This window comes from Ambystoma mexicanum, chromosome 11, assembly GCF_040938575.1.
Source record: "Ambystoma mexicanum isolate Mex_15411 chromosome 11, UKY_AmexF1_1, whole genome shotgun sequence".
Taxonomy (NCBI): domain Eukaryota; kingdom Metazoa; phylum Chordata; class Amphibia; order Caudata; family Ambystomatidae; genus Ambystoma; species Ambystoma mexicanum.
The window spans coordinates 941,066,008-941,092,886 of record NC_090934.1 but is presented as its reverse complement, the minus strand read 5'-3'; the positions used below and the strand labels follow the sequence as shown (position 1 = coordinate 941,092,886).

At 47.5% G+C, this 26,879-nt stretch overlaps 1 protein-coding gene across 2 annotated transcripts in view; it reads right to left on the bottom strand.

The window, feature by feature from the left end:
- The window catches only part of PGGHG (protein-glucosylgalactosylhydroxylysine glucosidase), a 394,441-nt gene extending 373,434 nt beyond the window's left edge, over nt 1-21,007 (bottom strand). The window contains exon 1 of one of the 2 annotated variants that reach the window (XM_069624088.1): nt 20,765-21,007. In XM_069624088.1, coding sequence (XP_069480189.1) covers nt 20,765-20,980 — 216 coding nt within the window. In that variant the 5' untranslated portion in view covers nt 20,981-21,007. Of the gene's footprint in view, nt 1-20,396 lie in introns of both variants that reach the window. The other variant, XM_069624089.1, reaches the window with a different exon arrangement.
- Nucleotides 21,008-26,879: the final 5,872 nt, after the last annotated feature.

Sequence of the window (26,879 nt, the reverse complement as noted above, 5' to 3'; positions counted from 1 at the left end):
AGCTGGCACGTTGCCAGGCACTTTATTCCGCGGCAGTGGGAATCCGGAAGATAGTTGCACCCTTGCATAGAGTGTATTTATGCAGTAGAGGAATGTCAGGAAGTGTATGGGTCAGGACTATTCCAGCTCTGAGGGCACAATACACATTTCTTGATATCAAAGATCTTCGTAAGGGAATGGGGAGGGCGAGGCCAAAAACATGCAGGGCTTTATTTGGGCGCTTCACTGATGACCTGGGGTGGACTGGGGCGATTTCCCAGTAGGCCTCTGCACCCTGGCCCGCTTTTGTGTGGTATTTCCACATGTTCCCATAGGAAAAGGGTTGGGCTTGCTGAAAATATGTAAGGGGGCACTTGAACAGTATTTCCAGGGCCTCTTTTGGTTCCCAGTCCACCCCTGCTGATGACACGTTATTGGCAGATCACAGAAGTGCCATCTCTTGCGACTTTAAAGGCAAAAAGAGCACATTCACAACCACACATAGTGCTCTCAAGATTCCCCCCCATCTCGCAACTACAGCAATAACACTGCAGCGGCCACGGTGTGTTAGAACCCGATCCGGCGTGTTTTTGCTATTTTTAATCCGGGGTGCTGAGAGCAATGCTTTTGTTGGACTGAATGGAACCCGTTCTCACGTGTGGTGGGGCTTCAGTCCGCAATTCAAGCAATCTGGCTGGCTGGCACCAACCACCCAGGGAGCGAATAGTTCTTTCCATCCTGGCTTTCATCTTTGGAATCTAATATGTGCAGTTCTGAATTCAGAGGCGTAGCCAGGGTTTTCTAACAAGTGGGGCTTGAAGCTAACGTAGTTGGTCCCTCGCAGTAACAAGGGCTCATGACCCATTTCTGATCTCTTGCACACCGACAGAGAGTTTTCTCTTGAATAACCTGTTGCAGCACGCTCGTCACCACCGAGTGAGCTCAACACTTTTACAAGAGCCAGTTTTTAGCCTTGCGGGCTTTCCCCCAGCAGTGTTTTACCTCTCCATCCACCAGTGGTTTCTCCAGACGAATTGTTTTCCATCCCAACCTTAGTGACCCACGGGCACCAGTAAAGTTATACACTTTGGAAAGGAAAAAACAGTTTACCTGCCCTGCAGGTTGTACCTACTCTCTAGATCAAGCAGCCCCAAGATCTAATCCATACCTTGTTGAACGTTGCTCAACCGTCTGGAGAATACCATTTTTTATTTTTTATTTTTTATTTATTTTTTATTTTTTATTTTCTGTTTTCTCTCCCTTTTTTGGACAATATGTGTCTGTCACTGGACACAGCCACCAGTATAGAAGGTTGAGGGACAGCTCTCTCCTCTATATCTATTTAGTAGGCGATACACCACGCGCTACCCAGGGAGAGACACCCCCGCCAGGGCTAGGGTGTTCTTCCTTAGGGACAGGTACGCCGAGTTGGGTGGCCCCCCTATTTCTCTGAGTTTGAATGTGAGCACCCCATTTGACCAATGTGTTAGCATACTTATGATGCATCTAAAAAGTCTACCTTCCTAATATAACCGTTGTTGTTGTGTTACCATATGTTCTCCTTGTTAACGGTTTAAAGGACGATCACGGTTTTACCGTGCACTTTAGTTTTCCAAGCATTCCCTGTTGTTTTCAAGTTTTGCTGTTTTACCTCCATTGTGAGACATCTAGAACATTGATTCATTTACATTGTGTTTTTCATGATTTAATTGTTAAACCTATTCCCGAATAGTAGTTTTAGCAGAGGTGGAGTTGATCGAGGCGGGACTCCCTTCTCCTGTGCACCTCCTCTTATCTTGCTGCCGAATCTGACCAGCAGCCTGGATCCTGGTTTGTTGAGGAACCAACTCCGGGGTTCCTCAAGCAGTATTACGTATTCAGAGGCCTCGCAACTATAAACATGTCCGGCAAATGGAGCCTATCCAGAGTGGTTTTCTCTTTTGCATTGTGGGTAATGTAATTCAACAGTGCGGAGAAAAGCACTGACTAGTTTCCACTAGCCTGACATCAGACCTGCCTACTCTCTGGGTTTAGCCCAGAGACTGTGGGGGTTTATACTGTTTTCTGGGGAAGAGCGTGGAGTCTTTGGGATTTTCGCCAGTCCCAGCAACTCCACCCACATCATAGCGAGATTGGCTACAAGCAGACCACTAGTGGCCAATCGCATGGAGGCGTGGGTGGAGTTTTGCCCGAAAGTCCCAAATCCTGCCCATCTCTGGCTTTCACGGCTGGTATTTGGAGTTTTTTTAAGCTCTTCGCATGAAAGGAGTGCAGTGTCTTGGGTGGACGTGGGCAGAGTCTTGGTGTGGGAGGGCCTCCGTGACGTGGTAGGTCTCTGGGATTTTGTTTTTGGAAAGTAGGCAGGCCTGCCTGACATAGGCCTATATGATAGCGCTGGTCCTTGGCCCAGGTGTCAGATGCTGTTACCGATCTGAGCAAAACACCCTATGTCTAGATCAAGCCGTTCCAAAATATGGCCCCAGATATGAGATGTTACAGACTAATAAACGAAAGAAAACAGAATTTAATGGACATTACCTGTCATTACATTGGAAAGGGGCGTGACAGCAGGGCAGAGCCATTATATGTGTGGGCTGGTCTTTTAAGTCCCTTTTTACATTGGCGAAAGGTGGCAACCCCACACATAACATATTGAAATGGCCGACACCCTATTCCAGCCTCATCCGCAAATATGCGCATTTGAAATCCTTTCCCAAAGACGGCACTCTTGTGTTTTATTACAGCCCCTACTAGCACTTGACACCTGATGTCAGCACTTACCCTTGCACTTGCCACCAGCTGGCCGCGCTTTTATTTATTACTTCTGTCTTATTTATTCACTGTTATCCTATGTACTGCACTGCCTCCCCTTGCCTCTGAACTTTTCCCCTTCCCCCCTCCCCTGCACTTGCGCGATCTCAGTGTCACCTGGTCTAGTAGGATAGCTGTCTGTCTTCCCTCTGTTTCCCCTCCCCTGCCTCGTCGAGCCTTGAAACATTTGTGTATAGGCGCGTTATAAATGCCTTACGATATCATATCAAATTCCGAGCCTCCTCCAAGCTCCAGTGGCTAGCAGCAAAACTTGTCTGATATCACTGTCCAGCAACTGAAACTCGCTCCCACGTAGCAGGGCTGCAAGTAGATAAAAGGAAAGAGTGGTACTCTGTGGGAGTGGGGTGGCGGGACAGGTGGGGAGAGGAGGCGCCGTGCGGGGCAGGTCGGGCTGACCGCTGGTTTGCATTCTTCATGTTGCAAGGTAACCAGTGCTTTGCGAGGTCTTCGCGTTGGTAATGTCCCATCATGCATGTGGAAGCCTCTGCTGCTGATAAAAGAAACGTGTTTGCAAGGTGTTTAAGGTGCTCAGGCTGCAGAGCCACGGACGGACGCTGCGTGCGTGTCAACGCCTGGGTGTGACCTGGGAAATTGGCAGTACTCGAATGTCCGGGCCCAGCTGATTCTAGATTTGGCTCAGGAGAAAGAAAAGCAACCAGGACGCTTTGCTTGAGCCCAGAGGCGTAGCTAGGATTGTCTAATTAGTGGGGCATGAATCTAATGTAGTTGGGCCCACCACAGTGACATTAACATCTGTAGATGCCTACACAGTGCTGCTGCGTGGGCATTTACAGATTTACCCTTGCTACGCCACTGCTTGAGCCTTTGGGTACGCTCTGTGAAAAGCAAGAGAACTAGTGGTACGGCGTACCAATGCTTTATATCACGCTTCCATCTCTGAACATGGGAGTCCAAGAAACGTCTGATTTTCACTACTAGCTTCTGGGGAAAATGGAGTGCCATGAGTTGCAACACAGCTTGAGACTGTCACCTACGCCAACCCATGCAGAGCTCAAAAGAGACCACGTTGGTGAGAGGATATGAGGAAGGTAACTGGGATGAAAACCGCCAGTACTGATGTGATCCCAGTGTTTGTACGCTGTGAGAAAACCTGCCAATGGTCGCTAGCTGTCTAGAAGATGTGTCCTACAGCGTTCAGGTGCTCTACAGAGCCTGCAGGAACTAACGCCTGCCGGCAGAAGGGAGAGTTGTCTGAAGAGAGGCGAGGGGACTGTGCCAAAGCCTAATGGCTTTGCTAGTCACCAGCGCTGGGCAATGGGCCGGCACTTGCCGGGTCCAAGATCTGGCATCAGATGTCTGTCCGGATCACGGGACCCGGCCATCCTCAGCCCTGACCAGGCTATATTGAGCCCCCAGCTTCCCCGAGGGAAGCTGGGGGCTCGATGATCTAATCTGCACTGTGCTCCTTCTCCAGCCGCCTTTCGCACATCTGCAGGTCCTATTTGCTCAGCCTGTTTCTTTCTTCTGGTCTGAAAGGGACACCATGGGAATCAATGGGCCATGAATATAACTGGGAGGGGCATCACTGTTGAAAGCAGGCTTTCTACATGCTGGGCACACTACTGTTTTCCAAATGTGCATTTCACACTTCTATAGAAAAACTAAAGTAATTTCCAATCTGAAAAATGCTGCTTACATTCACTAGTTTTCTTTGAAATGTTTTTTTGTTTTGTTGTCGGAGCACTACACCATTACTCTGCCATTTGTGTGCCCCTTTGTGTTTTATCACAGGTTATATTTCTAAAGATGTTATATGCTTGTCAAACTGGTTAATCACAATTAATGCTTCTGTTGTGCTGACAGCAGTTATTAGGAAAATAAACTGTGGGTTAATGGGTGGCAACTTTTCATTTTGACTACAGGGGCAGATATAAGCAAGCAACTGGCCAAACACATTTTATAGTACTTGTTTTTCTTTAATAAGGAATTGCAAAAAGTCATACGATTAAAAACCAGTTTTGGATATATAACATCTCAGCAACGGCCTCTCAACCTGCTGAGCTACCCTGGTAGCCTTCTACTGTAGAGCATGTCTATGGATCCCTTAATGTACTAAAAAGCACTGCATAACCAACATTATTTTGGGTGCAATACTGCCATGGAAGTGATTTAAACTGGAATTGATGTATATTGTGGAGTTTGGAAAGAAGCAGCATGAAAGAAATTGCACAATTTTTTAAATATTATTTTGAACATTTCTTTGAGTGGAGTCCAACTGCCATCTCTGCCTCCTCAGAACTCTGCGCCCTTCGCACTGTGCCCCTACCTCCAAACTCCACCTCGGCCCTTGTGGGACCCCCCTTTAGTGCCCTTCACTTTACTGTTTATCATCATAACCCGCATGCCTGTTTAATCCTACTCGCACATCAGCCTCAAACTGAAAGTCTGAATGAGTATAATACTAGCCTTCGCCGAGTTTAGCACCTGACACTAAAACAGAGGAGAGCCAGACACTTCATAGAGTGAGCCACATAAATCCCATGCCAGAAGAGCTACGTTCCACTGAGTGCACGAGGAAACATGTAATGAACAGCATTCTGCCACAGAAATCCCAGGCCAGGAGAGCCACACGTTTTAAAGAGTGCTTAAGGGAACATTTAGAGAACCGCAATCGGCCACAGAAATCCCTGGCTAGGAGACAGTGGCGTAACACAAAATGTGGGGGCCCCCCTGCGAGCCATGCTGAGGGGGCCCCCCAACTCAGCAACAAATCACGGGTTGCGCCACACTCTGGGCCGGCTTAGACTGTCACGCTTGCACAATACGCATGAACGTGCTGCTGAAGGGGTATGCCGCACACTGCACTAGGAAAAAGATATAAATATGTGTTTTAATGCAATATACAGCACACTTTCTGAGATAAATTGGCTATAAAGCCAGAGTGTTTGCAATTGTTTTGTAGGGTAACACAATCCAATACATGCAAGTCACCAACAGTGCACAGGAACATTAATGCTTCCAACTGGCTGCACAATGTAGACCAGTGTAAACACGTAATAACATTATAGTACAGAATGCCAGGCCACATTTAGACATACCTAGACTGTTTTCAGCAAAATGCCAGTCAAAGCAATAACACTCATCAAGAAGAGAGCACACAATAAAGCATGTGTCTCCATGGCCTCGAACAACACGGCCAAACTCTTTAAAATCTGCAAGGAACTGGTCAATCCTGTTGTGGTCTATACCTCTTCTGTTCCCTCCCATGGCCCCTGTACAGCTCTGGCCTCTCATTTCTCTGCTAAATCTCAGGACATCCTGTCCTCTATGTCCTCTTCCTCTCTCGGCCCATTTTGGCCATCTCTTCTCTCCTCCTCCTTTTTCCTCTTTCTCTCTGACAACACCTGACGAGGTTTCTAGACAAGTCCGATCTATGAAAGTGTCGTCCAAACAGGTGCTCCGCTGCTCCTCCAGAACCATCAAAGCCTATATTGACACCCTCGCTCCAGCCTTGGCCGATTTCTGTAATCACTCTTTCGCCACTGCAATGTTCCCCTCTCCCTTTGAGCACTCCCTTGTGCACCCACCCCTCAAGAAGCAGTCTGCTGATCCTACCTGCTGGAAAACTATCGCTCAATCGCCACCTTTCATGAGCAAACTCTTGGAAAAGCTTGCCATCTCCCAGCTTACTCTCCACACTGAATCTGTTGGTTGTCTCCATGACCATCAGTCTGGCTTCAGAGCTGCCAGAGGCATGGAAACTGCTCTCCTTAACACCTGTGCTGCTCTCTAACCTTGATTCCAGCATTCCTTCTATTCTCATCCTTCATCTTTCCTCTGCTTTCAACAGGGTCAACATCGCCATCCTGATCAATCGACTCTGTGAGAACCTGGGCATCACAGATCAGACCCTAGAGTGACTGACCTACTTCCACTTGGACCGCCACTCCGCTCCCAGGTCGATCGGGTTCCCATTCTCTCCGCCACCTCTCTCTACCTGTGGCATTCCCCAGGGCTCTATCCTCTCACGCTGGTTTTTCAACCTCTACTTGGCCACTTTGGCCTCCCTGATCTCTACCTTATCCTCTAACTTTCAGTGTTGTGCGGATGACTCAGCTTTCCTTCAGGCTCCCCTCATCCTCCTCTCCTCTTTTTCTCATTCCTGACTGTCTATCCACGATTCAGGATTGGTGCGCCTCCAACAATCTCTGCCTTAATGCCAGTAAGACAGAGATCCTTCTCATTGGGACCCTTGCCACTGTGTTTCCTCTCTCACTATAGCAGACCACCTTGGGCCCTCTTCCTTTGCCTTCCTGCGAGGCAAAAAACCTTGGTGTCATCTTCAAGGCCACACTCTCTTTCTCTCCTAACATCTCGGACATCACCAAGAAGTCCCACTACCAGCTGCTCCTCCTCAAAGGGACTCTTCCCTTTCTCACTCTCTAGCAGAGGCTCACTGTCTCTAAGCTGGACTACTGCAACAGCCACTTTCTCAATCTGTCTTCCTCTAGTCTCCTTCATCTGCAAATAATCCAGAACAGGACTGCAAGACTTAGCCTTGGCCTCAAGCCCTGGGATTGTATTTCTCCAGCCCTGAAATCTCTCCACTGGCTGCAAGGATCAAGTTCAAGAACCTTTGCTTTGCCCACAAGGCTTTCTGGGGCCAGTGCCAACACTAAATCCAATGCTCTCTTCCAAAATACCTTCTTTCTCTAACCCTTCACTCAGCTACCTCCAACTCTCTAAGGCTTAGACATTTCTCCAGGCAGAGAGTGGGGGTAGACCTCTCTCCTCTGCTGGTGCCTCCAACTGGAATGGCCTCCCTGCCCCTCTCAAACTTGAGGCGGACAACCTGAAGTTTCGGAAGCAGCTAAAAGCTTTCCTCTTCTCTGCTGCTTTCGCTCTCTCTCCCCCCCTGCTGACCTACCTGACCTACATGTCTGCTGTACTGACTGGCTGCTTGGCTACCCTCAGAGTCTCTCTGAGTCCAGGCTCTTTCTTGATTGGTCACCCTTGCACTGCCTCCGGGCCTACCATGCACTTAGGGGCTGTAACTGTAACCCTGCAGTCCATTGTTCTCCTTGCACAACCAATAGCTGCTCTGCCCTGGCTGCACTTACTGAGAGCATTGCTGCCCTGTTTTCCCCTCCCCTCTCACTTGCACTTCCCTGCTCCCTTTTCCCTTGCACTTCTCGTTCTCACAATGACACAAGGCCTAGTGAGATCGTTTGTCTTGTCCTCCCTCTGTCATCCCTCTCTTGTGCACACTTGTGTACAGGCGCATTATAAATGACTTGAATCACATCATATCATTTTATCACAGATGCCCAGAAAAATATACAATGCCGCAGTAAGAAATGGCTAGACTGGCAGCACCCAAATGCCAATCTAGCCAGGTAATTTAAGTTAGCAGGACCACTTTATCAGAAATGTCCAGTTAAAAGAAAGTCATACCAAACTGAGGAATGACTAGACTGGCTAAATCAAAATGCCTCTCTAGCCACTAATACCACATATCATGCCTGCTTAGCCTGGACATGGACAACCATTATGATTTATCACACAATCCTGCCCCCCACACATCCACTCTCCCTAAAACCCACCACCCCAACCTCCACAATCAGCTCCTTGGCCCAGAATTACCTCTGCGTCCCTCTTCCTTGTCCCAGAGCTTTCGTATGAGGCTCCTTGCCTCATAGGTAAGTACTGGGATGAGGAACAGTGGGACTAGGAGTGATGAAGATTACAGGTAGCTAAATCAGGCATTACCTCCAACACACGTACTGCCTCGTATATAAGTACTGGGACGAGGAAGAATAGGGCTAGGAGTAAGCAAGGCATTAAACACAAGTAGTAGCGCAACACCATTGAGTTGACTGGGCTTCAGCACTACCCCCCCTGACATTTTGGGCTATATTGACTCAACTTGGCTAACCTTTAGAGCAGTTGCCAGACCGAACAAGACACAGATTTTAAACGGCACCTGGTTTTTGCTGTTAACAAGAACCCAGCAATTACCAACGTAAAGCATTTCACTGTTAGTACCTGCATTCAAATTCCACATTGTTTAGGCGATTGAAATCGTGATGTGGGTTTAGTACTTGCATGCCAGGGGAGTGATTAGAAGGGTAGAGAGGGAACATGAGACTTATAGGAGAGAGTTAACTGCTTGTAACATTGAATCTGCACTAGAATAGTCTCATTAAAATGCGTAAATAATTTGGATGCGCCCACACAAATAAGTTTCCCCCCTCCCCACCGCATGTGAAGTTAGCCCCCCGAAATGAAGGTTTTCTTGTGCCCCTGTACACAAGCACACACACCATTCACCTTATACACACACCCAGTCATCCACACATTTAAGTGTGCACCCTTTCACCATACATTCACACAGGTAGCCACCTATACATTTATGTGTGCACCCTTTCACCATGCAGGCACACCCCCACAGCCACCCATACATTTAAGTGTGCACCCTTTCACCATACACACACAGGCAGCCGGCTATACATTTGAGTGTGCACCCTTTCACCATAGACTCATACACGCACACCTCATGGAGTTGAAGGGGGGCCCTATTACTTAAAAAAGAAATTGGGGCTCACTACGGGTCCAGCGGTAACCGTGCCGGTGCTACCGGCGGGTTGCCGCCAGACCCATAAAAAATTACTATGGCCTGACTTCCCGGTGCCACCGTGCTATTTCAAGTCCGGCGGCTGGGAAATCAGGTGCCGGTAATTTCGTTAAACCCCAGACTCCACGGGAATGGGGACACAGAAGCACCTGCACCATTGTTAACGGTGCCGGTGCTTCCGTGACAGGTCTGCCTACCGTGGCTGCTGTGCCTGGCAGGGTCAGACCTGTCGGGCACGGCAGCCCCACCAGGCAGACCTGTAATATGCCGGTCCGGAAACAACAGTGCCTGTAAGCTTACCAGCACCGTTGTTTCCGGACCGGCATGGTCAGAATGAGCCCAATTGTTTCTTTTTTAAGTCACTATAACTTCATTAAGAAATTATTTCAGTTAAGGACCGAACCATAATCAAAATAATTTCTTTATGATGACTGAGTGGCTTCAAAAACAAACAATTTCTTTTTGAAGGCATAGGGTCCCCCCCCCCCCCACCCCATGACATGGAGGCCGCCAGCCTAGGGTCTTCCATGTCATGGGGTACGGGGGCCCTCAGACTTCAAAAAGAAAGTTTCTTTTTGTAGTCACTCTGCCTTCATAAAGAAATTATTTCTGTTACAGAAATGTTCTTTATGAATGCAGAGTGAATTTCAAAAGAAACTTTTTTTTTTTAGAAAAAAATATATATATATATTTTTTTTTTTACTGGGGCCCCCTCCCAGCCATGTGCTGGTGGGGCCCCCCACACCGCGGGCCCCCCCACACCGCGGGGGCTGCGGGGGCCCCTGTTACGCCAGTGCTAGGAGAGCTGCACGTTTCACAGAGTGCTTAAGGGAACATTTAATTAACCACATTCAGCCACGGAAATCGCAGACCAGGAGAGCCACACGTTTCATTGAGTGCATAAGGAAACATTTAATGAACAGCATTTTGCCACAGAAATCCCAGGTCAGGACAGCCACATATTTCAAACAGTGTATAAGGGAACATTTAGCAAACCACATTCGGCCACAGAAATCCCAGGCCAGGACAGCCATCCGTTTTTATATAGTGCATAAGGGAACATTGAGAGAACCACATTCAGGTATACAAATCCCAGGACAGAAGAGCCACACGTTTTATAGATTGTATAAGGGAACATTTAATTAACCACATTTGGCCGCAGAAATCAGGGCCCAGGAGAGCCACATGTTTCAGAGAGTGCATAAGGAAACATTTAGGGAACCTGTGACTACATATCTGACAAACCCACTCTGGGTTTCAAATACAATTGAGCCCTGAAGAAGCTGTTGCTGTAAAACATGTACTTACCCACAATTTCAATCAAAACTCAGGAGTGTTTCACACTCTTGCAATATGCCCTAAAGCAGGTTTCTATGCCATTTTATTGTACTAAGGCTCAAAGTCTGGAAATAAGGCTGTAATCTGCTATACTTCTTAAATAAATGACAACTCAGATGTGGTTGCAGGCAAGGAGGATGCCTACTCTGCAGTCTGGACAAGTCCACACATAAGAACATACTCCTGTGGGCCTTGGCATTAACAATGCCATGCCACGATGAGAAAACATATCTGTCATGTAATAACACATCATGTTTTCTTACAACGAATGACCAGAAAAAAAGTCATGCCACAGTAAGACCTGGCTGGACTGGCTGCATCCAAATGCCAGTCTAGCCACATGGCCAAGAGAGATAAACCCTCTTAATCAAAGGAGGAATGGTACCTCTTAATGGAATGAAACATGGATTTGCCCCAGGACAGAGTGTGGAAGGGTGGAGTCCCTTGGCCTACAAAAGAGCAGCCATTTCCTCTTGAAATCGGTCCACCCAAGAGCAGCAGTAGGGGAGTATGTAGGTGTGGGAGCGGGGTATGATATGGGAATTAGGTTTGGTATGCTATGCTAAGATATGTTCAGCTATGCCATATCATGTTTTAAGCTGTAGAAACATGTTTGTAATGTCTTGCTCTGCTGAGGTCAAAGTGTTCTTTTCCCAAATGTAAATGCTTGCTACCTAATATTTGCCTGGATGCTACTGTATGTACTCATTCTCTCCTTTTGGGGGAGGAGGTAGAATATGATGTCTGTTTCCTGTTATACTAGTTGGTTATCTCATGTTAGGTTATGCTGTGCTTTCACTATAATGTTTTTCTCTAAATGTCATAATTTCAAGTTCTTTTAAAGCAGCCATAAGACACCCGGTAGCACCCCCCAAAGACGGACAAAATAAAGTAAATAACCCCAGAAGATAGACCTGGAAATCTAATCTGTTAACTAGATCATACACCCTTGTTTTGACCTAACATTCACATGATACTCTATTAGCAGTACACAGTACCTGTGGCCTGGGTGAGAAGGCTTATCAAAGGCTGGAGTATGTAAATTAACTCCCATAAGCGCCCAGCCTCAACCTAAGAAGCTTCCTGCCTCACACATCAAAATAACCATTACCTTAAAGGCCCTAGCAGCACTCAGGAACCTCAAGGAAGGCCGCAGTGGTCTTCTGCTCCCAAGGAAGCTGTGGTTGAAATCCCATCCTCAGTTAAATGTGCCCATATTTCCTTACAGCTTTCCCATATAGAAACCCTAGCCAGTCGGGGCTTAAGGGAGTAAGTAGACAGGGCTTTGCACACAGTGTTTTCTTGGGCATGGTTTTCAACACACCTTGGCTCACCATGACACTGTGTAAGACTCAATGTCTGGCCTTAGACAGGCTTTGTGTACTTAGGCACATTGGATACAAGCCCAGGGTTTGGGCAATCACTACATAAACGAGGAAACCAAAAATCTGAGGTTTTTATGCTTTCTTTTCTGGGACCTTTGGCAATCTTGGCAAACTCTGATTTCTGACCCACAACTGCGCCCTAATGTTGTTGGGGCCCCAGGGAAGTAAGCGTAAGGGCTTTGCCATCTGTGTTTTATTGGCCATGGCTTCAACACGCCCAGGGTCACCTTGCAGTGAGTCATTTCTAGACATGCCCCGCTTTTGCAGAGAAAACCTCCTCTCCGCTTATCTCTCCTCTTGACTCTGCGTGCCACAGAATACAGTTGAGTCCCACGATAAATGCGGTCCAATTGTACACATAGCTCCTCTCCCTTTTCCTTCTCGTGCCTTCCTGTGAATCTTATCTATCCCTCGTTGTCATCCCAACTATCTTACCGCGTTTGCTTCTCCCTGTTTGTTCTATCCTACTCTCCCTTTGCCTCTCTGAAAAGCAAAGTGCTTCAACACCATTAAACTATGGCTGCAGGAGCTGTACAAATACAAGATAACATAACATAAAACTGACTAGCTCTGTCCTAGCGGTCACCATTACCTGTTGTGAATTTAAGTTTCTCCACAGGCATTGCCTATGGGATCAAACCATGCTCACCCTCACCTCAAACCATGCTCACCTCGCACCCTCACCTCAAACTATGCTCATCTCGCACCCTCACCTCTCACTCTCAGCTCAAACCATGCTCACCTCTCACCCTCACCTCAAACCATGTTCACCTCTCACCCTCGCCTCAAACCATGCATACCTCTCATCCTCACCTCAATCCATGCTCACCTTCACCCTCACCTCAAACCATGCTCACCTCTCACCTCAAACCATGCTCACCCTCACCTCAAACCATGCTTACCTCTCATCCTCACCTCAATCCATGCTCACCTCTCACCCTCACCTCAAACCATGCTCTCCTCTCACCTCAAACGATGCTCACCTCTCACCCTCACCTCAAACCATGCTTACCTCTCATCCTCACCTCAATCCATGCTCACCTCTCACCCTCACCTCAAACCATGCTCACCTCTCACCCTCACCTCAAACCATGCTCACCTCTCACCCTCACCTCAAACCATGCTTACCTCTCACCCTCACCTCAAACCATGCTTACCTCTCACCCTCACCTCAAACCATGCTCACCTCTCACCCTCACCTCAAACCATGCTTACCTCTCACCCTCACCTCAAACCATGCTCACCTCTCACCTCAAACCATGCTCACCTCTCACCCTCACCTCAAACCATGCTCACCTCGCACCCTCACCTCTCACTCTCAGCTCAAACCATGCTCACCTCTCACCCTCACCTCAAACCATGCTCACCTCTCACTCTCACCTCAAACCATGCTTACCTCTCACCCTCACCTCAAACCATGCTCACCTCTCACCTCAAACCATGCTCACCTCTCACCTTCATCTCAAACCATGCTCACCTCTCACCTTCATCTCAAACCATGCTCACCTCTCACCTCAAACCATGCTCACCTCTCACCTTCATCTCAAACCATGATCACCTAGCACCCTCACCTCGCCTATACACATATGCTTCTTTATATTTAATCAGGCATGCTTTCAGACAACATGTAATGCCAATCCCTTTTACAATCTACACTACATATTTGCCTCTCTATCTAACCATTTCAATGCAATGTAACAATTCAAATTATTCGGATGGAGCCGAATAGCAAGACATTTTTTACAAAAAGCCGAACAGATATTTTTCAGGAGGCATTTAGCAGATTAGTTACTGAAGTTCGGTAGACCCTCCACTTCGGAGTATCCTGCACATCTATGTTTACCCATTTGTTACATTTTGTTTGTGCAGCTCAGAATTGCACCCTTTTTTGGGAGAATATGCCCCATAATGTCCGCCCTCCTGACGGAAGCTGTATTCATGCATGATTGTAAGGTGCACCCTGATGGCGGTGTGCATGACTGGTAGAACTCGACTATGTGTGTCTATGTGTGTCGCGTGAAAGCCAGTGGTCTTTTCCCTTCTCTGCTGACTGTATTATGCTAAGGGTCTCTGGGCCTCATCACGGGATGGGCAGAGCGATAAAAATACAGTGGTAACGCTATAACCGGCGCATTACCACTCCGCCCAATCCCGAGTTAAAGCGGAAAGTTGCAGCTTTACCGCAAGTCAATCTTGGCACTTTCCGTCCATTTGCGGCGCTATTACCGCACCTCTATGAGCGCTGGCGATAATAGTGCCCACAATGCCCCATTGGGTGAAAGGGAATAGGGACTAACCACCCCCACCGCAACTCGGGATGCAGCGATAAAAGCGCCGCACAAAGTTGCAGTAACACTATTTGCGTTGGGCAGTATCACAGCAGATATACCACCAGGATACCGCCCAACTTGTGATGAGGCCACTGTTTCGCATATTGACTCCGCTGAGTGGATGAAGCTCGCCTTTCTCTGCTCTATAAAATATGCTAGCTTGTATGATCTGATATATGATATTTTATTTGTATCGCGCCCATACACAAGTGTTTCAGAGCGCGACGTGACCGATTGGTTATTCTTCTTGCATTTTCAACAAAAGCTAATGGAAGTATTTTTCAATAATACCCGATGGTTCGGCTGTGCTCTGCCAACGAGAGCTGTATCTTTCCTGGGACTCGTTGGACACAGTGGTGGACCGGCCTACAGGAAACTCTAGAGATTTTGCAGGTGGTCTTTACTCGTGTGCCTCTTTTGCGTGGTTACCCCAGAGCTCTGCTGCTCCTACTCTCTCTCCCAGTCACCTAACCCTTTCCTTCCATCTCTCCTCAACCCCCACATCCCTTTGAAGCAAATAACTTGTTATACATCTTTCAGAATGTTATTCATCAATCTTAACACATTTTTCATATCTACTTTGTTAGTCTATATAGGGACAAATGTTCTTTAATTAAGTGCCAAGGTCGAGTATGATCGTCCTTTTTCCATAGACGTGCACAATAGCCTGGCACTTAAGGGGTTAGAAGTCACTGTTTGGAAGCAGTTTAAAACGTTCTTGTGCAGTGAACCCCAAACTCTGCTTGGTGGGGATTGGCTTTCTTGCACACTGCCATCTGAGGCCACTTTGGAAAACATTTCAGGGCTGCATTTGGTTCCCAGCCCGGCCCATGCTTGTACATCCAGAGGCCGGTCAGGGTCTGGCGAGGCATTGGCTCCCAGAACAGCACTTTGTGGGCAATGGAGTCGCTCACGACACAAGCCCACTGCTTCAGGCCACTCTCCAGTACCCGAGCATGGGGGGAGCAGTGGAAGCGCAGTGCGGTGCAGTGCACCAGAGAATATAGATGAGATTTCCATGGCCTTATCAGTGACGCGGGACACCAAGAGGTGGCGCTGTCTGTTGGTCCCTAGAATGGCTGTGCTTAGCAGCTAAAAGCAACAAAATGGCCGCCCGAGCGTCCATGGGAGCAGTGCAGACATTGGCCATGCAGTGCATGTTGCTGCACCCCAATGCTGCTCTGCATGGTAGTGCTGTAATCCCTGAGAACTCCCAATGCAACCCCCCCCCGTCACCATACTCCCCGTCCTCAGCGAGCCACTATAGCCCGTAGAGCGGCGATGAAAGGTCCTGCATGAGAAGCACCCAAAATCACCATATTTACCAAAGACAAGGAGCCCGTGCAGTCACGGGGCGGGGAATCCAGTGGCACGGAAGAAAACAGGGACTTTGTCATCATTATATTGTGGGGTTTCTGAGTGGGGGCTCGCGCTGGCTCTGGAGCTCCGCCATCATTCGCTTTTGCAGCAACCTTTGGCGCATGCACATGGTTTGTAGCAGGACAGATCTTTACGCCATTGGCTGCCCCACAAGGGTTTCAACCATTTTAACTTTTGCAAATATTTCTGCTGGCTGGTCAAATTCAGCGACTTTTGTGCCAATATTACACCGCAGCACCATCAACAAGTTGTCTTCATGCTTTCTCCTCCCTACCACGTTAAAGAAGATCTGCCATGCATTGTGGCAGAAGAGCATTCCCTTTGAATGTGCAGACTTCTGGCATCGCAGGGTTATGGTGAGTAGCAGTGGACCCCAATGGTCCAACCGCACCCGTGAAAGCAATGCTTCCGCACAGCCTGGCTTGCGTGTATTTCTTGCCTAGTTGCGCGAGTCATCTGACCTAGAGTTTAGCTATTGACGTCTGGCTGAAGTAAACTTGAAAGATCCTGCGAGGGACCTGGGCCTAGAGGGCAAGAAAACACCTGGCATCTACTGGCACAAACCACGTGGGTACTAGTGAGAAGCGGGATTTGCCGGTCACACCAGTCGTCCACCCAACCGCGCAACTACAGATAGTGAGCCTGTGGTCGCGATATGTTCCAGTTTCTTCTCCATCTGGGCAGACCGCATATACATATATGCCTGTCCTGTAGAGGGATGACATCTTTTTTTGATATCTTTAGTTATACCTCTAGGGACCACACAAGTTGTTGAATGAACTGGAGATCTGCGCCCTTTCGTTTGGACTCACTAAAATGTTTTATGAAAGCATTGACCAAGTGCCCCCTTTCTTGAGTTCTATTTGACTAAATTGCTTTTTTCTTTTGTATGTCTCTTTGTGTTTTTAAGTCTTCTCGGTATGTTTATCAATATTCTGCACTTCTTTGAATAAAGTAAGATATGATAGGTTATTTATAATGCGCTTAATACTGAGAGGTTTTTAAGCGCTGACCCGGGGATCGAACCTCTGGTGCTCCGTGTCCTCTTGTTTGTAAGGCGAGCACGTTGCCCCTGAGCTGTCCTCCCGAGACTAAGATGATTTCCAAACTTCTATTCAAGTTTACAACCATACGTTACTGTGTTCTTAGACTGTGACGATACTGTACGTGCTATCATGGTTAGATACACGTCCTCCATGTAAATAATTATACATGAATAAGTGAAGTACGCTCTACACAGCGTGGACTACATATACCTTTTCTGTCTTCTCCATTTCAGAACCGCGGATCGGTTTTTATCCACCACCTCTTATTGGACGCGTAAATTCATGGAAACTCGGATCCACGTGTTTTGAGAACCGCATGGATCCTATTTCTTCTTTTGTTTGTTCAGTGATAATATTCTGTGTTTAAACAATGCTTCCTGCCCGATTCCTGTTGCGTTTAGGGGCTACCATAGTAGGATTTATTAATACCCAAGGTAACAGATTGATGGTGAGACTGGGTGAGTGTTTTTCTGAGGGTAGAAGTGGTAGGATCTTCTGGCAGAAGCTTGGAAAAATACCTCATAGGTTTGAACATAGTATGAGGGATAATGAAAAAAAAAGCCTTACAAGATGACACTACTAGATGCTGATACCATGTCAAGGGGGTGGAGAAGAGGAAGACGTGGCGAAGGAGCGTGCTTCCGACTTTGACCTTCTGTTGTCGGCACGGGGCAGAACCCCACACATCTAAGGGGTGTGCAAGAGGTGCGGATAAAAGATCGGATGGGAAATAAGACACAATAAAGAAGATGGGAACAAGGCCAAGAGAAATTGAGAGAATCGAAGAAGGTGACGGTAACAACAGGTGGTATTCAAAATACCGCCTGCTGTAGCTGACCACCTAAATATGGGTCATGACTGTTTACCTCGGGTGGTTTTCTTGGAATAAAGCATGTGGTAGTGTATGATTATAAGTTCGGATTCTGCATAGGAATTCCTCCAGTCTTTAGGGTTTATATAAAACCTTTTGGGGGAAAAAAAAAGAATGATAAAAAAAATCCCAAATTTGAAGGGTCTCCCGAGTACGTCGCTTTACAGGTGGGACAGAAGTATGTGGGGGTCAGACTCCGGGGAGAACCACAGAAAGGGTATTACTGGCCCTTCTTCTTCTTCTTCATGGTGCGGTAGCGATATAAGCCACTTCTGTAATATATTGGTTACTAGATGTGGGCGCTGGAGGATAAGCTTCACAGAACCAGCCTGGCCAGAAACGAAGACACCAGCTCAGATGGTTTAATGTGCTCCCTTTTCCCTACCCACACAATATTTTCAAACTCATTAAGCTTCATTTCTTTCACCTAAATTAACAACAGGGAATGGAACGAGATCCAACCTGCGTATTGGCAGAAAATACAATATGTTCCTCAATCAGTGAGGTGTGAAAAGCGAGTTAGCACCCACAGCAGGAGCATCAGCCTATCGGGTTCCTCGCAGCGCTGCCCTTGTTCAATAGGGAAAGCCTGTGTTCTGAGCAGTCTGAGTGACATCCACTCCCTCCAATCCCTCTGCTTTTTCACACCCCGCCCTCAACGTTACAAACCTAGAACTTCCACCTACCTTCAGCCCTCTTTCCACTGAAACTCCACTCGTGGCCGGACCTCTGTGTCCCTTAAATGGCCTCCATGGAAAGCAAAAAGGAACTCTGCCATAAAGCTCTCTTCTGTCATTCCGTGGCAGCCATTTTCTTTCATATTGTTTTGGTGTTGAGGGCAGGAAAAGAATATCTGTGCTCCCCATGCGAAAAAAGGTTCAACCCCAAAAAGGAGTACTAGAATCCTGAACGTTGTACTAAGGCTTTAATGATGATAAAGACCTGGGTGATAGGTTGTGCCAGCTGTTAATGGCACAGCTGCATTTGGTAGTGTCCTAAGTGCATTATCTGAGGATGGTGTTACCGGGGATACTAGCCACCCAGGTCATCATCACTGAAATTAGTTTTGACCAAAGTAAAGCTAGAGAAGAGAAAGCAATGAAACATCAGTGGGATTGGCAGATCACTGCACAGACGATTTGATCGAAGGAGAATTGGTCGCAATTTTTTGGTCGAATTTTGTCCCATATATAAGTGGAGAGTGGGTTTATGGAAATAATTATTGTAAGGAATTAAGCGGGACTGCAGGGGGGTCTGCCCCACATATATATGCGGCAAAAACAACACGTCAAAAAAAAATGCGACCAATTCTCCTTCGACCAAATAGATTTGATGGAATCACCTGAACCACACCAGTTACACGTTGGAAGAGAGACAGTTTGGAGGTATTTCCAATGGACATACTACCATACTTGTTTACCTTTAACCCCACCTAGTCTAGTAGAATTACCGAGTTGGGGTAATAGAGGACTTTGTCACCATAGGACTTCTGAGGATTTTGGGAAATTTACAGTGGGCGGTAATACACGGCAGCAAATACTGCATTGTGGGGGGGATTAAGTGGAGGAGTTACCACCATTGTGCTTCCATTGTTTCCTGCGCCGCCAAACTCACAATGAGGTCCAAAGTTGCTACCCCAAATTGAAGTTTCTAGATGCGCAACATTATTGAAAAGAGGAAGTTGACTAGGGAAGGCAACAACTTCCTACCCCACTGAATTATATAATAGAAGACAGCATTCATAGCGCAATGCAGCTAGAGAAGGGAAGAAGTGCAGCAGTAATGCTACATAGGAAGAACATACAGGGCTTTAAGTGGGTTGGGGCTAGCCAGGGGCAAGCCCCGGCAGTCTCCAGAAAGGGTTCCTGAGCTAGGACCCTGCTGGGGCCCATCCCCGGCTAGCCCCAGCCACGCTGACACCTCAGGCAGCCCATGTAGCCGAAGTGCTGCACGGTTACACAGGACAGGCTGCCTGCAGGTGTCAGCACTTTGGATCACCTTCTAAACTGAAGTTCTGACACCTGCAGACAGCCTGTGTAACCTTGCTTCGGCTACACTGGCTGCTTGATGACTCTGTACTCAGAAACAGGAGAAGGTCTGGAGGGTCGTCTCTCCAATTGTTTATTGTCATCACGCAGCAGACATTTCACTCAAGGAGCTTGTGGTTGTAACTGCGTGGCTCCTTGAATGAAAGGGCTGTCTGCTACATCTGAAAGCTGGGGCGCATTTGCGTCACACCTTTGGTGTGCCCAGCCATCTTGTTGCTTAAAAGGAGGGGCTAGGAGCACCAGAGTTAATAATGCCAGTGCGCCCCAGCTGCCTTGCTTTCACCAGCCCAACCCCCTACCCCCCTTAGACGAGGTGGGGTTCTCGTTGGGGGCGTGGTGTAAGTACACACCTACTTAGTCCACGCTCCCTAACGAGAGCGCCCCTCACCTCGGCACCACTGCAGAATAGAAGAACAAGTTCAAAGAAGAGCAATATTCGGAATACATGATACGAGTCCAGTAACACTACACAAGCAAACAACTTGCTGCCCCACAGACCAGAGACGCGCACTTTAGGAGAGAGGATGGCCCCTTCGGCGGGTGCGTTCCCAGAGCAGTAATGCGGTTCCCCCTCCCTGCGGGACTCACTCACCGCTGCCTCCGCTCTTTCCTCGCCTCCGCCCGGGGCGCTGGTGCCGGCACTCCCTCCCACTCTGCGGTGTGTGGAGCCTTTCTACCGGGAGCGAGCCAGTCTTCCGCCACAGAGTCCTGCCACAGATTCCTCCGGCAGCTCTCGCATTTCCCCGGAAAGAGTCACGGCCCGAGGCGGGGACCCGGGCGGGCAGGAAGGAACTTTTTTTTGCTGCCAGAAATGTCTTTCCTGGCTGCAGGAAAGCTCCCGGCGGCAGGATTCCTTTTCAGTTTGATGATTTATAAAAAGGGCGACAGGGGGAACGCCCGGGGTGCCTCTGATTGGCGTTCACAGCCGAGTCATGTTTGCTTAAACATGCCAACACTTACACATGGTAGACAAGACAGATTGCCAGATCCCCATGGCAACGCCCATGCGGCCCCGCATGCCAGAATGAAGGCCCCAGTGTGTGTGCGCCTTCCGAGGACCTCCCACTTTGGAGCTTTCATGACTCCAGGCAAAGGCTCGGCAGAAAGTCGCCATGTATGGGCAGCTTCGCCGCATGTAGGGGCTGCCCAGATCCGCCACACAGCATGCTCTAGCATACTGGGGTGCTCTAGGGGTCCACCCCTATGAGGCTATGACATCACTAAACTCTTGTAAAAGAAGAGGACAGCCCTCCTGATCTGCAAGGGGGCGTGTTTGTGGCGGACCACCTACAGTTCGGTTCTGGAGAGGAGAAATATACCTGCATGGGATAACACTCATTTTAAGACGCATATATTGTTTGCAACACATAACATGTTGCATATTAGCATTTTTATAGCAACAACATATAGTGAACATGCGCACAACTGGCAGATACCTTGCTTCAGAAGAAAGCAAGTGTTGTGATCATTAGGAATAAAGCTCCCATCACCACCGCACTGGTCCGGGGCGAGTGTCAATAGCAGACCAAGTGGACACGAATTCGGTGACCTCATAAAGGAACTTAGTCTGCACCGCGCTTAACACATGGTATACCTTGGTATAAAGCGATAGCTAGTGCTGGTTGAAGTACAAGATTCATCCAGAGGTTTTAGAAATCTCAACACTGGAGTTTGCATGCAGAAACTGCCAAAGCCTCACACGCAGTGTTGTGGCTGTCCAAACTGATATATATGTCCTGCAATGTACAGACATCTCTTTATTAGGGTGAATGTTGTGACCAATCAAAACAGAAGAGTCATTATTCGCTTAAAAGGGTTTCTTACTGAATCAATAAGACATGTTTAACATTTAAAATTGTGTACATTATAATGTTCCCATAATGCTCTTTGCTTTTATGCAAATCGCCAGGATTGGATTCTATGAAGAGATACTGGGGCTCATTCTGAGTCGGGCAGTCCAGTAATAAAGTGCTGGTATCCGAGGATACTTTACCGGACCGACCGACTACGGGAGTGCGGTGGGGTAACAGGCTTACCTCCAGCTGGAGGTAAGCCAGGCACCCGACCGGGCAGAAAAGCCCTCGTTACTGCCATCGGCATAATAACGGAAAATCCCCTCATGTAGTCCTGTGGGACTACATGAATGGGGATTAACACTGCCCCGCCAGCACCTGTAATCTGATGGCAATGCCGCCAGACAGGGTGCCGGAAACTGTATCCACATTTGCAGGTAACCTGGCGGCTCTACCGCCAGGATACCAGCAGGGTTGGACTGAGGCCCACTGTGTTGCACAACCTGGCCCGGGACCACGACTCTTGGCCCTGCCCCCTCCTTACCACAGCCCAGCCCCTCCAAAGAGGGGACAGTTCCCCCAGTACTTTTTTGTCCATTTCCAGCCCTGCTTATATCCTCCAGTTTGGGGTATGAATTGGAGAATGCTCCCCCGCAGACCCTCAGAAGCAGATAGAGAACTTGGAGGGATGCCACTGCCATCCACTTCTGCTGCGTCACTACTTTTTTCTGGTCAGGCGGGGGTGGGCTCATCATGCCAATGTTTATGCTAATTAGAATGTCGCAGTCTTGCACGCACTCCCATGATTAACTGCAATACCTAGGATTTTAGACAATTAGAGCGTATAGAGCATTCCTTCATTCTGATTGGCTGAAATGTGTGCATTGTTCAGGGACATTTTGACCAATGGATTGACAATCTTTTTTGCAAAGTTCAGGCAGAACTGGAAGAAGCAACATTTCTCCCATTTTAAATTGGGAGAACTTTAACCCAAGCGTGATGTCACTTCATGCTTCTAATGACATTTACAAGCTCTGTCCATCGTGTCGCCCTGAAACCTACCTGCGTAGCCTCTCGTATTGGCCTGGAGTGTCTGGGTTTTCACGCTCTTCTCTGACAAAAACTCTGGCATGTGTTTGTGCATATGGCCCTGCAGCATTCCTTTGCCATCAGACCAGTGATCGGAGGCTACCTGTGACAGACAGGTTACGGACATCGCTCCCACACACTTGAGAAACTCAGCAGGGCCTTCCGACTGGGGCCTTGCAGATACTTAACCCTCCATCGGGCGGATAGCTCAGCAGCAGTGTGCTCCCCGTGGAAGCAAGAGGACACAGAGCAATACAGGTTTGATTCCCTGGTTCTGTGCTTAGAAACCTCTGGGTATTACACACGTTATAAATAACCTATCGTATCCCTTTGTGGTGGCAAAGCATTGAAGCTCTCATCAATGGCAATGCTTGGGGGAGAAGCAGTGAAGGGTGCATTTCTTCATGAAAGCCTACATATGACCCTAGTTGCATCTCTAAATGTGTTGCTTCTCTAAAGTCAAATAAACGAGTCACAAAATAAATGTATACTGTGGGCCTCATTACACGGAAGGCGGTAATGGTTAACGGCCACCGTTAATGTTAACGGTGACCGTTAACCATTACCGCCTTACTACGAGGTCCTTTAGCGGGTTGGTGCTTTAACGCCTGCTTTTTTCAGGCGTTAAAAACCAACCCGCTAAGGGACCTCGGAGCTAATTACGGCACCGCAAAATTGCGGTGCCGTAATTAGCGCCTTCCCCATTCCCATAGAGCCCTATGGGGCAGAAATGGGAATGGGGAAGGGCAATGGCGGAAGGGGGATTTACCGCCCCACCAACCTTGGAATGGGGTGGTAAATCCCCTTTCCGCCAAGGCGGTGCCGGTATTTTACCGGCATTCGCCATGGCGCTAATAGCGCCATGGCTCACCGCCTTCCGTGTAATGAGGCCCTGTGTCTTTATTTTCAGGAGGCATGCTTATTTCATTGCTTCACACAAATGGGTTTATTTTTTTGTGGAACTTCAAATTATGAATACATCATATACAATAATGATTTGTTTGCACCTGGATACCTTGCTCTCTCGTGAATAGATGTCACATCTACACACTTGATTCATATATTTTTATTTTTTTATTTTAGCATTGTATAGCACACTGCAACCCATGGGCATAGAGGCGCTGAGAAGAATATGTACGCAGGCTTGCTTAAGGGTTACAAGATAGCGGCCCAGTACAATGGATAGAAACAGTTACATCGATTACAGTAGGTTACAAGTCGGGTGCAGTAAGCGGAGACAGTCATGAACTGAGGCGATAGGGGGAGGCAAGTCATGCAAAAAGCTTAGTCTTCAAGGCTTTACGGAAGGTTGTGTGTGATTCAATCATCCTGAGTTGGGCAGGGAGGGTGTTCCAGTGAGTTGCAGCCAAGGTAGGGAAACTAGAGCCACCGGTTTTAACTCTTCGTGTATGAGGAACAATGAGGCGATTGGCATACGCAGACCTGGACGGTCTGGAGGGTGTTTTTTTGGTGATCCTCTGAGCTAAGTAGGTAGGTGCCAGTCCGATGCATTTGTTTGCAATGGCCAAAGTTTTGAAAAGGATCCATTCTTTGACGGGCAGCCAATGGACCTGCCTTCTCACCCCAGATAGGTGCTCCCTGCGATCTGTACTAGCGGCCCTCAAGGCATTGTTCTGAGCAACTTGAAGTTTTGACAGGTTCTTTTGGGAGGTACCAGCATAGAGTATGTTACAGTAGTCTAGCCTAGATCCGATAATGGCCCCTGCAATATAGTGATGTTTATTTAGTTTCTAGCTGGTCAGCTACGCACTTCGCCAGGGCCAAACAACGGGCCTGCCTATTGGAATGCATCTTAAGCAAGTGCAGATATAGTGATGTTTATTTAGTTTCTAGGTGGTCAGCTGACCACCTAGAAACTAAATAAACCTCACTCTATTAATCAAGTGTGTAGACGTGACATCTACTCAAGAGAGCGCAAGGTGTCTGGGTATTCACCTGAGGTGGGGGCACTACCTCCTCAAACCCGTGACCATGCAGTTCACAAACCTGGAAAAAGTAAGCAATTATAGAGAAATGAGTGAGGCGCATGTGGAGTCTAGAATCTAGTGCCCAAACGCCCTCACATCATATATAATAACATGCAACATGTGCAAGTCAAGCAGTGACTACAATGATGTGACCGTCTCCAAGTTTATTTTGTTGTCTGTCTTTAAATCTTGACCCTTAATATGAAGGTACGACGTCCTTTTATCGCGTTTTTTTTTTCGCTGCATTTTTTGCCGCAAATTTTTTGCAGCAAAAAAAAACATCGAAAAATATGGGGGTTGGGTAGAGGCATATAATGTTTCTGGGGGTTTGGGGTGCTAGACTCTAAATAGGTGGGAATGGGAGTTTCGGGGGTTAACCCACCATAAAAAAAAAATTCGATGAGTTTTCGTGGCAAAAAATCCACGGCAAAAGATGCAGCGAAATAAAAACGGGCGATGAAATGACATGGAACCATGCAACAAAGTCCTTTCATCGCCGTTTTTTTTCACTGCCTTTTTTGCCGCAGATTTTTTGCCACGAAAAAAACATTGAAAAATATGGGGGGCACGTAGAGGGATATAATGTTTCTGGGGGTTTGGGGTACTAGATTCTAAATAGGTGGGAAGGAGGGCTTGGGGGGTTAACCCCACATAAAAAAAAAATATTCAATGAGTTTTCGCGGCAAAAAAAACCACGGCAAAAGATGCCGCGATATAAAAACAGGCGATGAAATGACATGGCACCAATATGCAAATACATTAGGACATGATTTAGGCTCGCATTACTTTACATTATGGATTTTATAGTCTTCCATTCAAGATGGGGAAAATACAGCTACAACTATCAATTTGTTTTTTAGGATGTGTTTGCTTTTCAAGTAATCGCTATAAATCACAGTATTCTTGAAAGCCACACATGCACATATCTTTATACCAACTCGACCTAAGAAGATATGCAGGCAATTGCTGTAGTTGCAGCCGGGTCTCAAATCCCAGCTGTACCCCTCAACTAACGCTTGTGATTGTCGTGAAATCATTTTATGTCACTGTCCCTTAACTGCAGGAGTCATTGCAACCTTCTTAAGTCTTGTGTTTATACTGAACAGGTGATGATCTCATCATTAAACCAAATTATTAACATAACAGGGTTCACCTGGTTGGAAAAAATGAAACAGGCTGATACTATCAGTTCAAATCGCAGCGTCTATTTTTCCAGTTTCTTCCATACTCGGAAATGTTTAGTCAAAAGCAGCGTTTTGAGTACTTCTGGGCAGAGTCAGGCGCACGCACTGCCGCAGCAGAACACTGGATTTCCAAATCGAATCGTTAATCAGTCCTGCCAGGGCCATACTGATGGAATTATTTGACCATAATACACGATAAGCCACTTTGTATCCTCTACATGTCAAACATGACAGAGTGCCAAAGTGAAATCCTTCTCAGGAAAAATAGACAAGCTACACACATATAGTTTATTAAAGCACATGATTAATGATGATTTAGTGTCATCGTGTGGCTAAAATAGGGAACTGTCATTAGGTTTTTTCCGGCTCGGAGAGTACAGGCCAGAGTGACTTATTCAGAAATGTTCAAGCAACACCGATATATATTTTTGAGGCATAGACTTATTTGAGGATTTAGTGGCTGCAATATGGAATTATCATCTGCACTTGTTGAGGCATGCCTATAGACAGGCCCGTTTTTTGACCCAGGCGAAGCGGGGGCCGTAATTGCCTTGGGAGGGACGAGGGGGTGCAATTTCCCTAGGAGGTGACATTTCCCTCAGGGGTGCGAATGCCCTGGGAAGGGGGGGGGCGCGATTGCACTGCAGTGAGTAGCAACAGCAGGCGCTTCCTCTTCTGACAAGCACAACGATCCATGAGTCAGAGAGGCTATTACATTTATTTTTTTGCGTTTTGCGCGGCTTGGGGCATAAAAACGCGCCTCTTGCTGGTGGCCGCCTTTGTCATCCAGTCATCCTGCAGGATCTCACCACGGAGGAAACAAAGACTGACGGCTGCAGTTAGCGTTCCCGCTCCCAACTCCAATTGCTCTTTACTCGGGCCAGGAGTGGCGAACATTTGGATATTCTTCGTGCCTTGTGCTTTCAAGAGGTAACACTGTTAGAAAAGATTTCATATTTGAATGTAATTTTCCCTCCATGTGTCAACCCCCAAACTTTTTGCTGCTGTTTTACACCCTGAT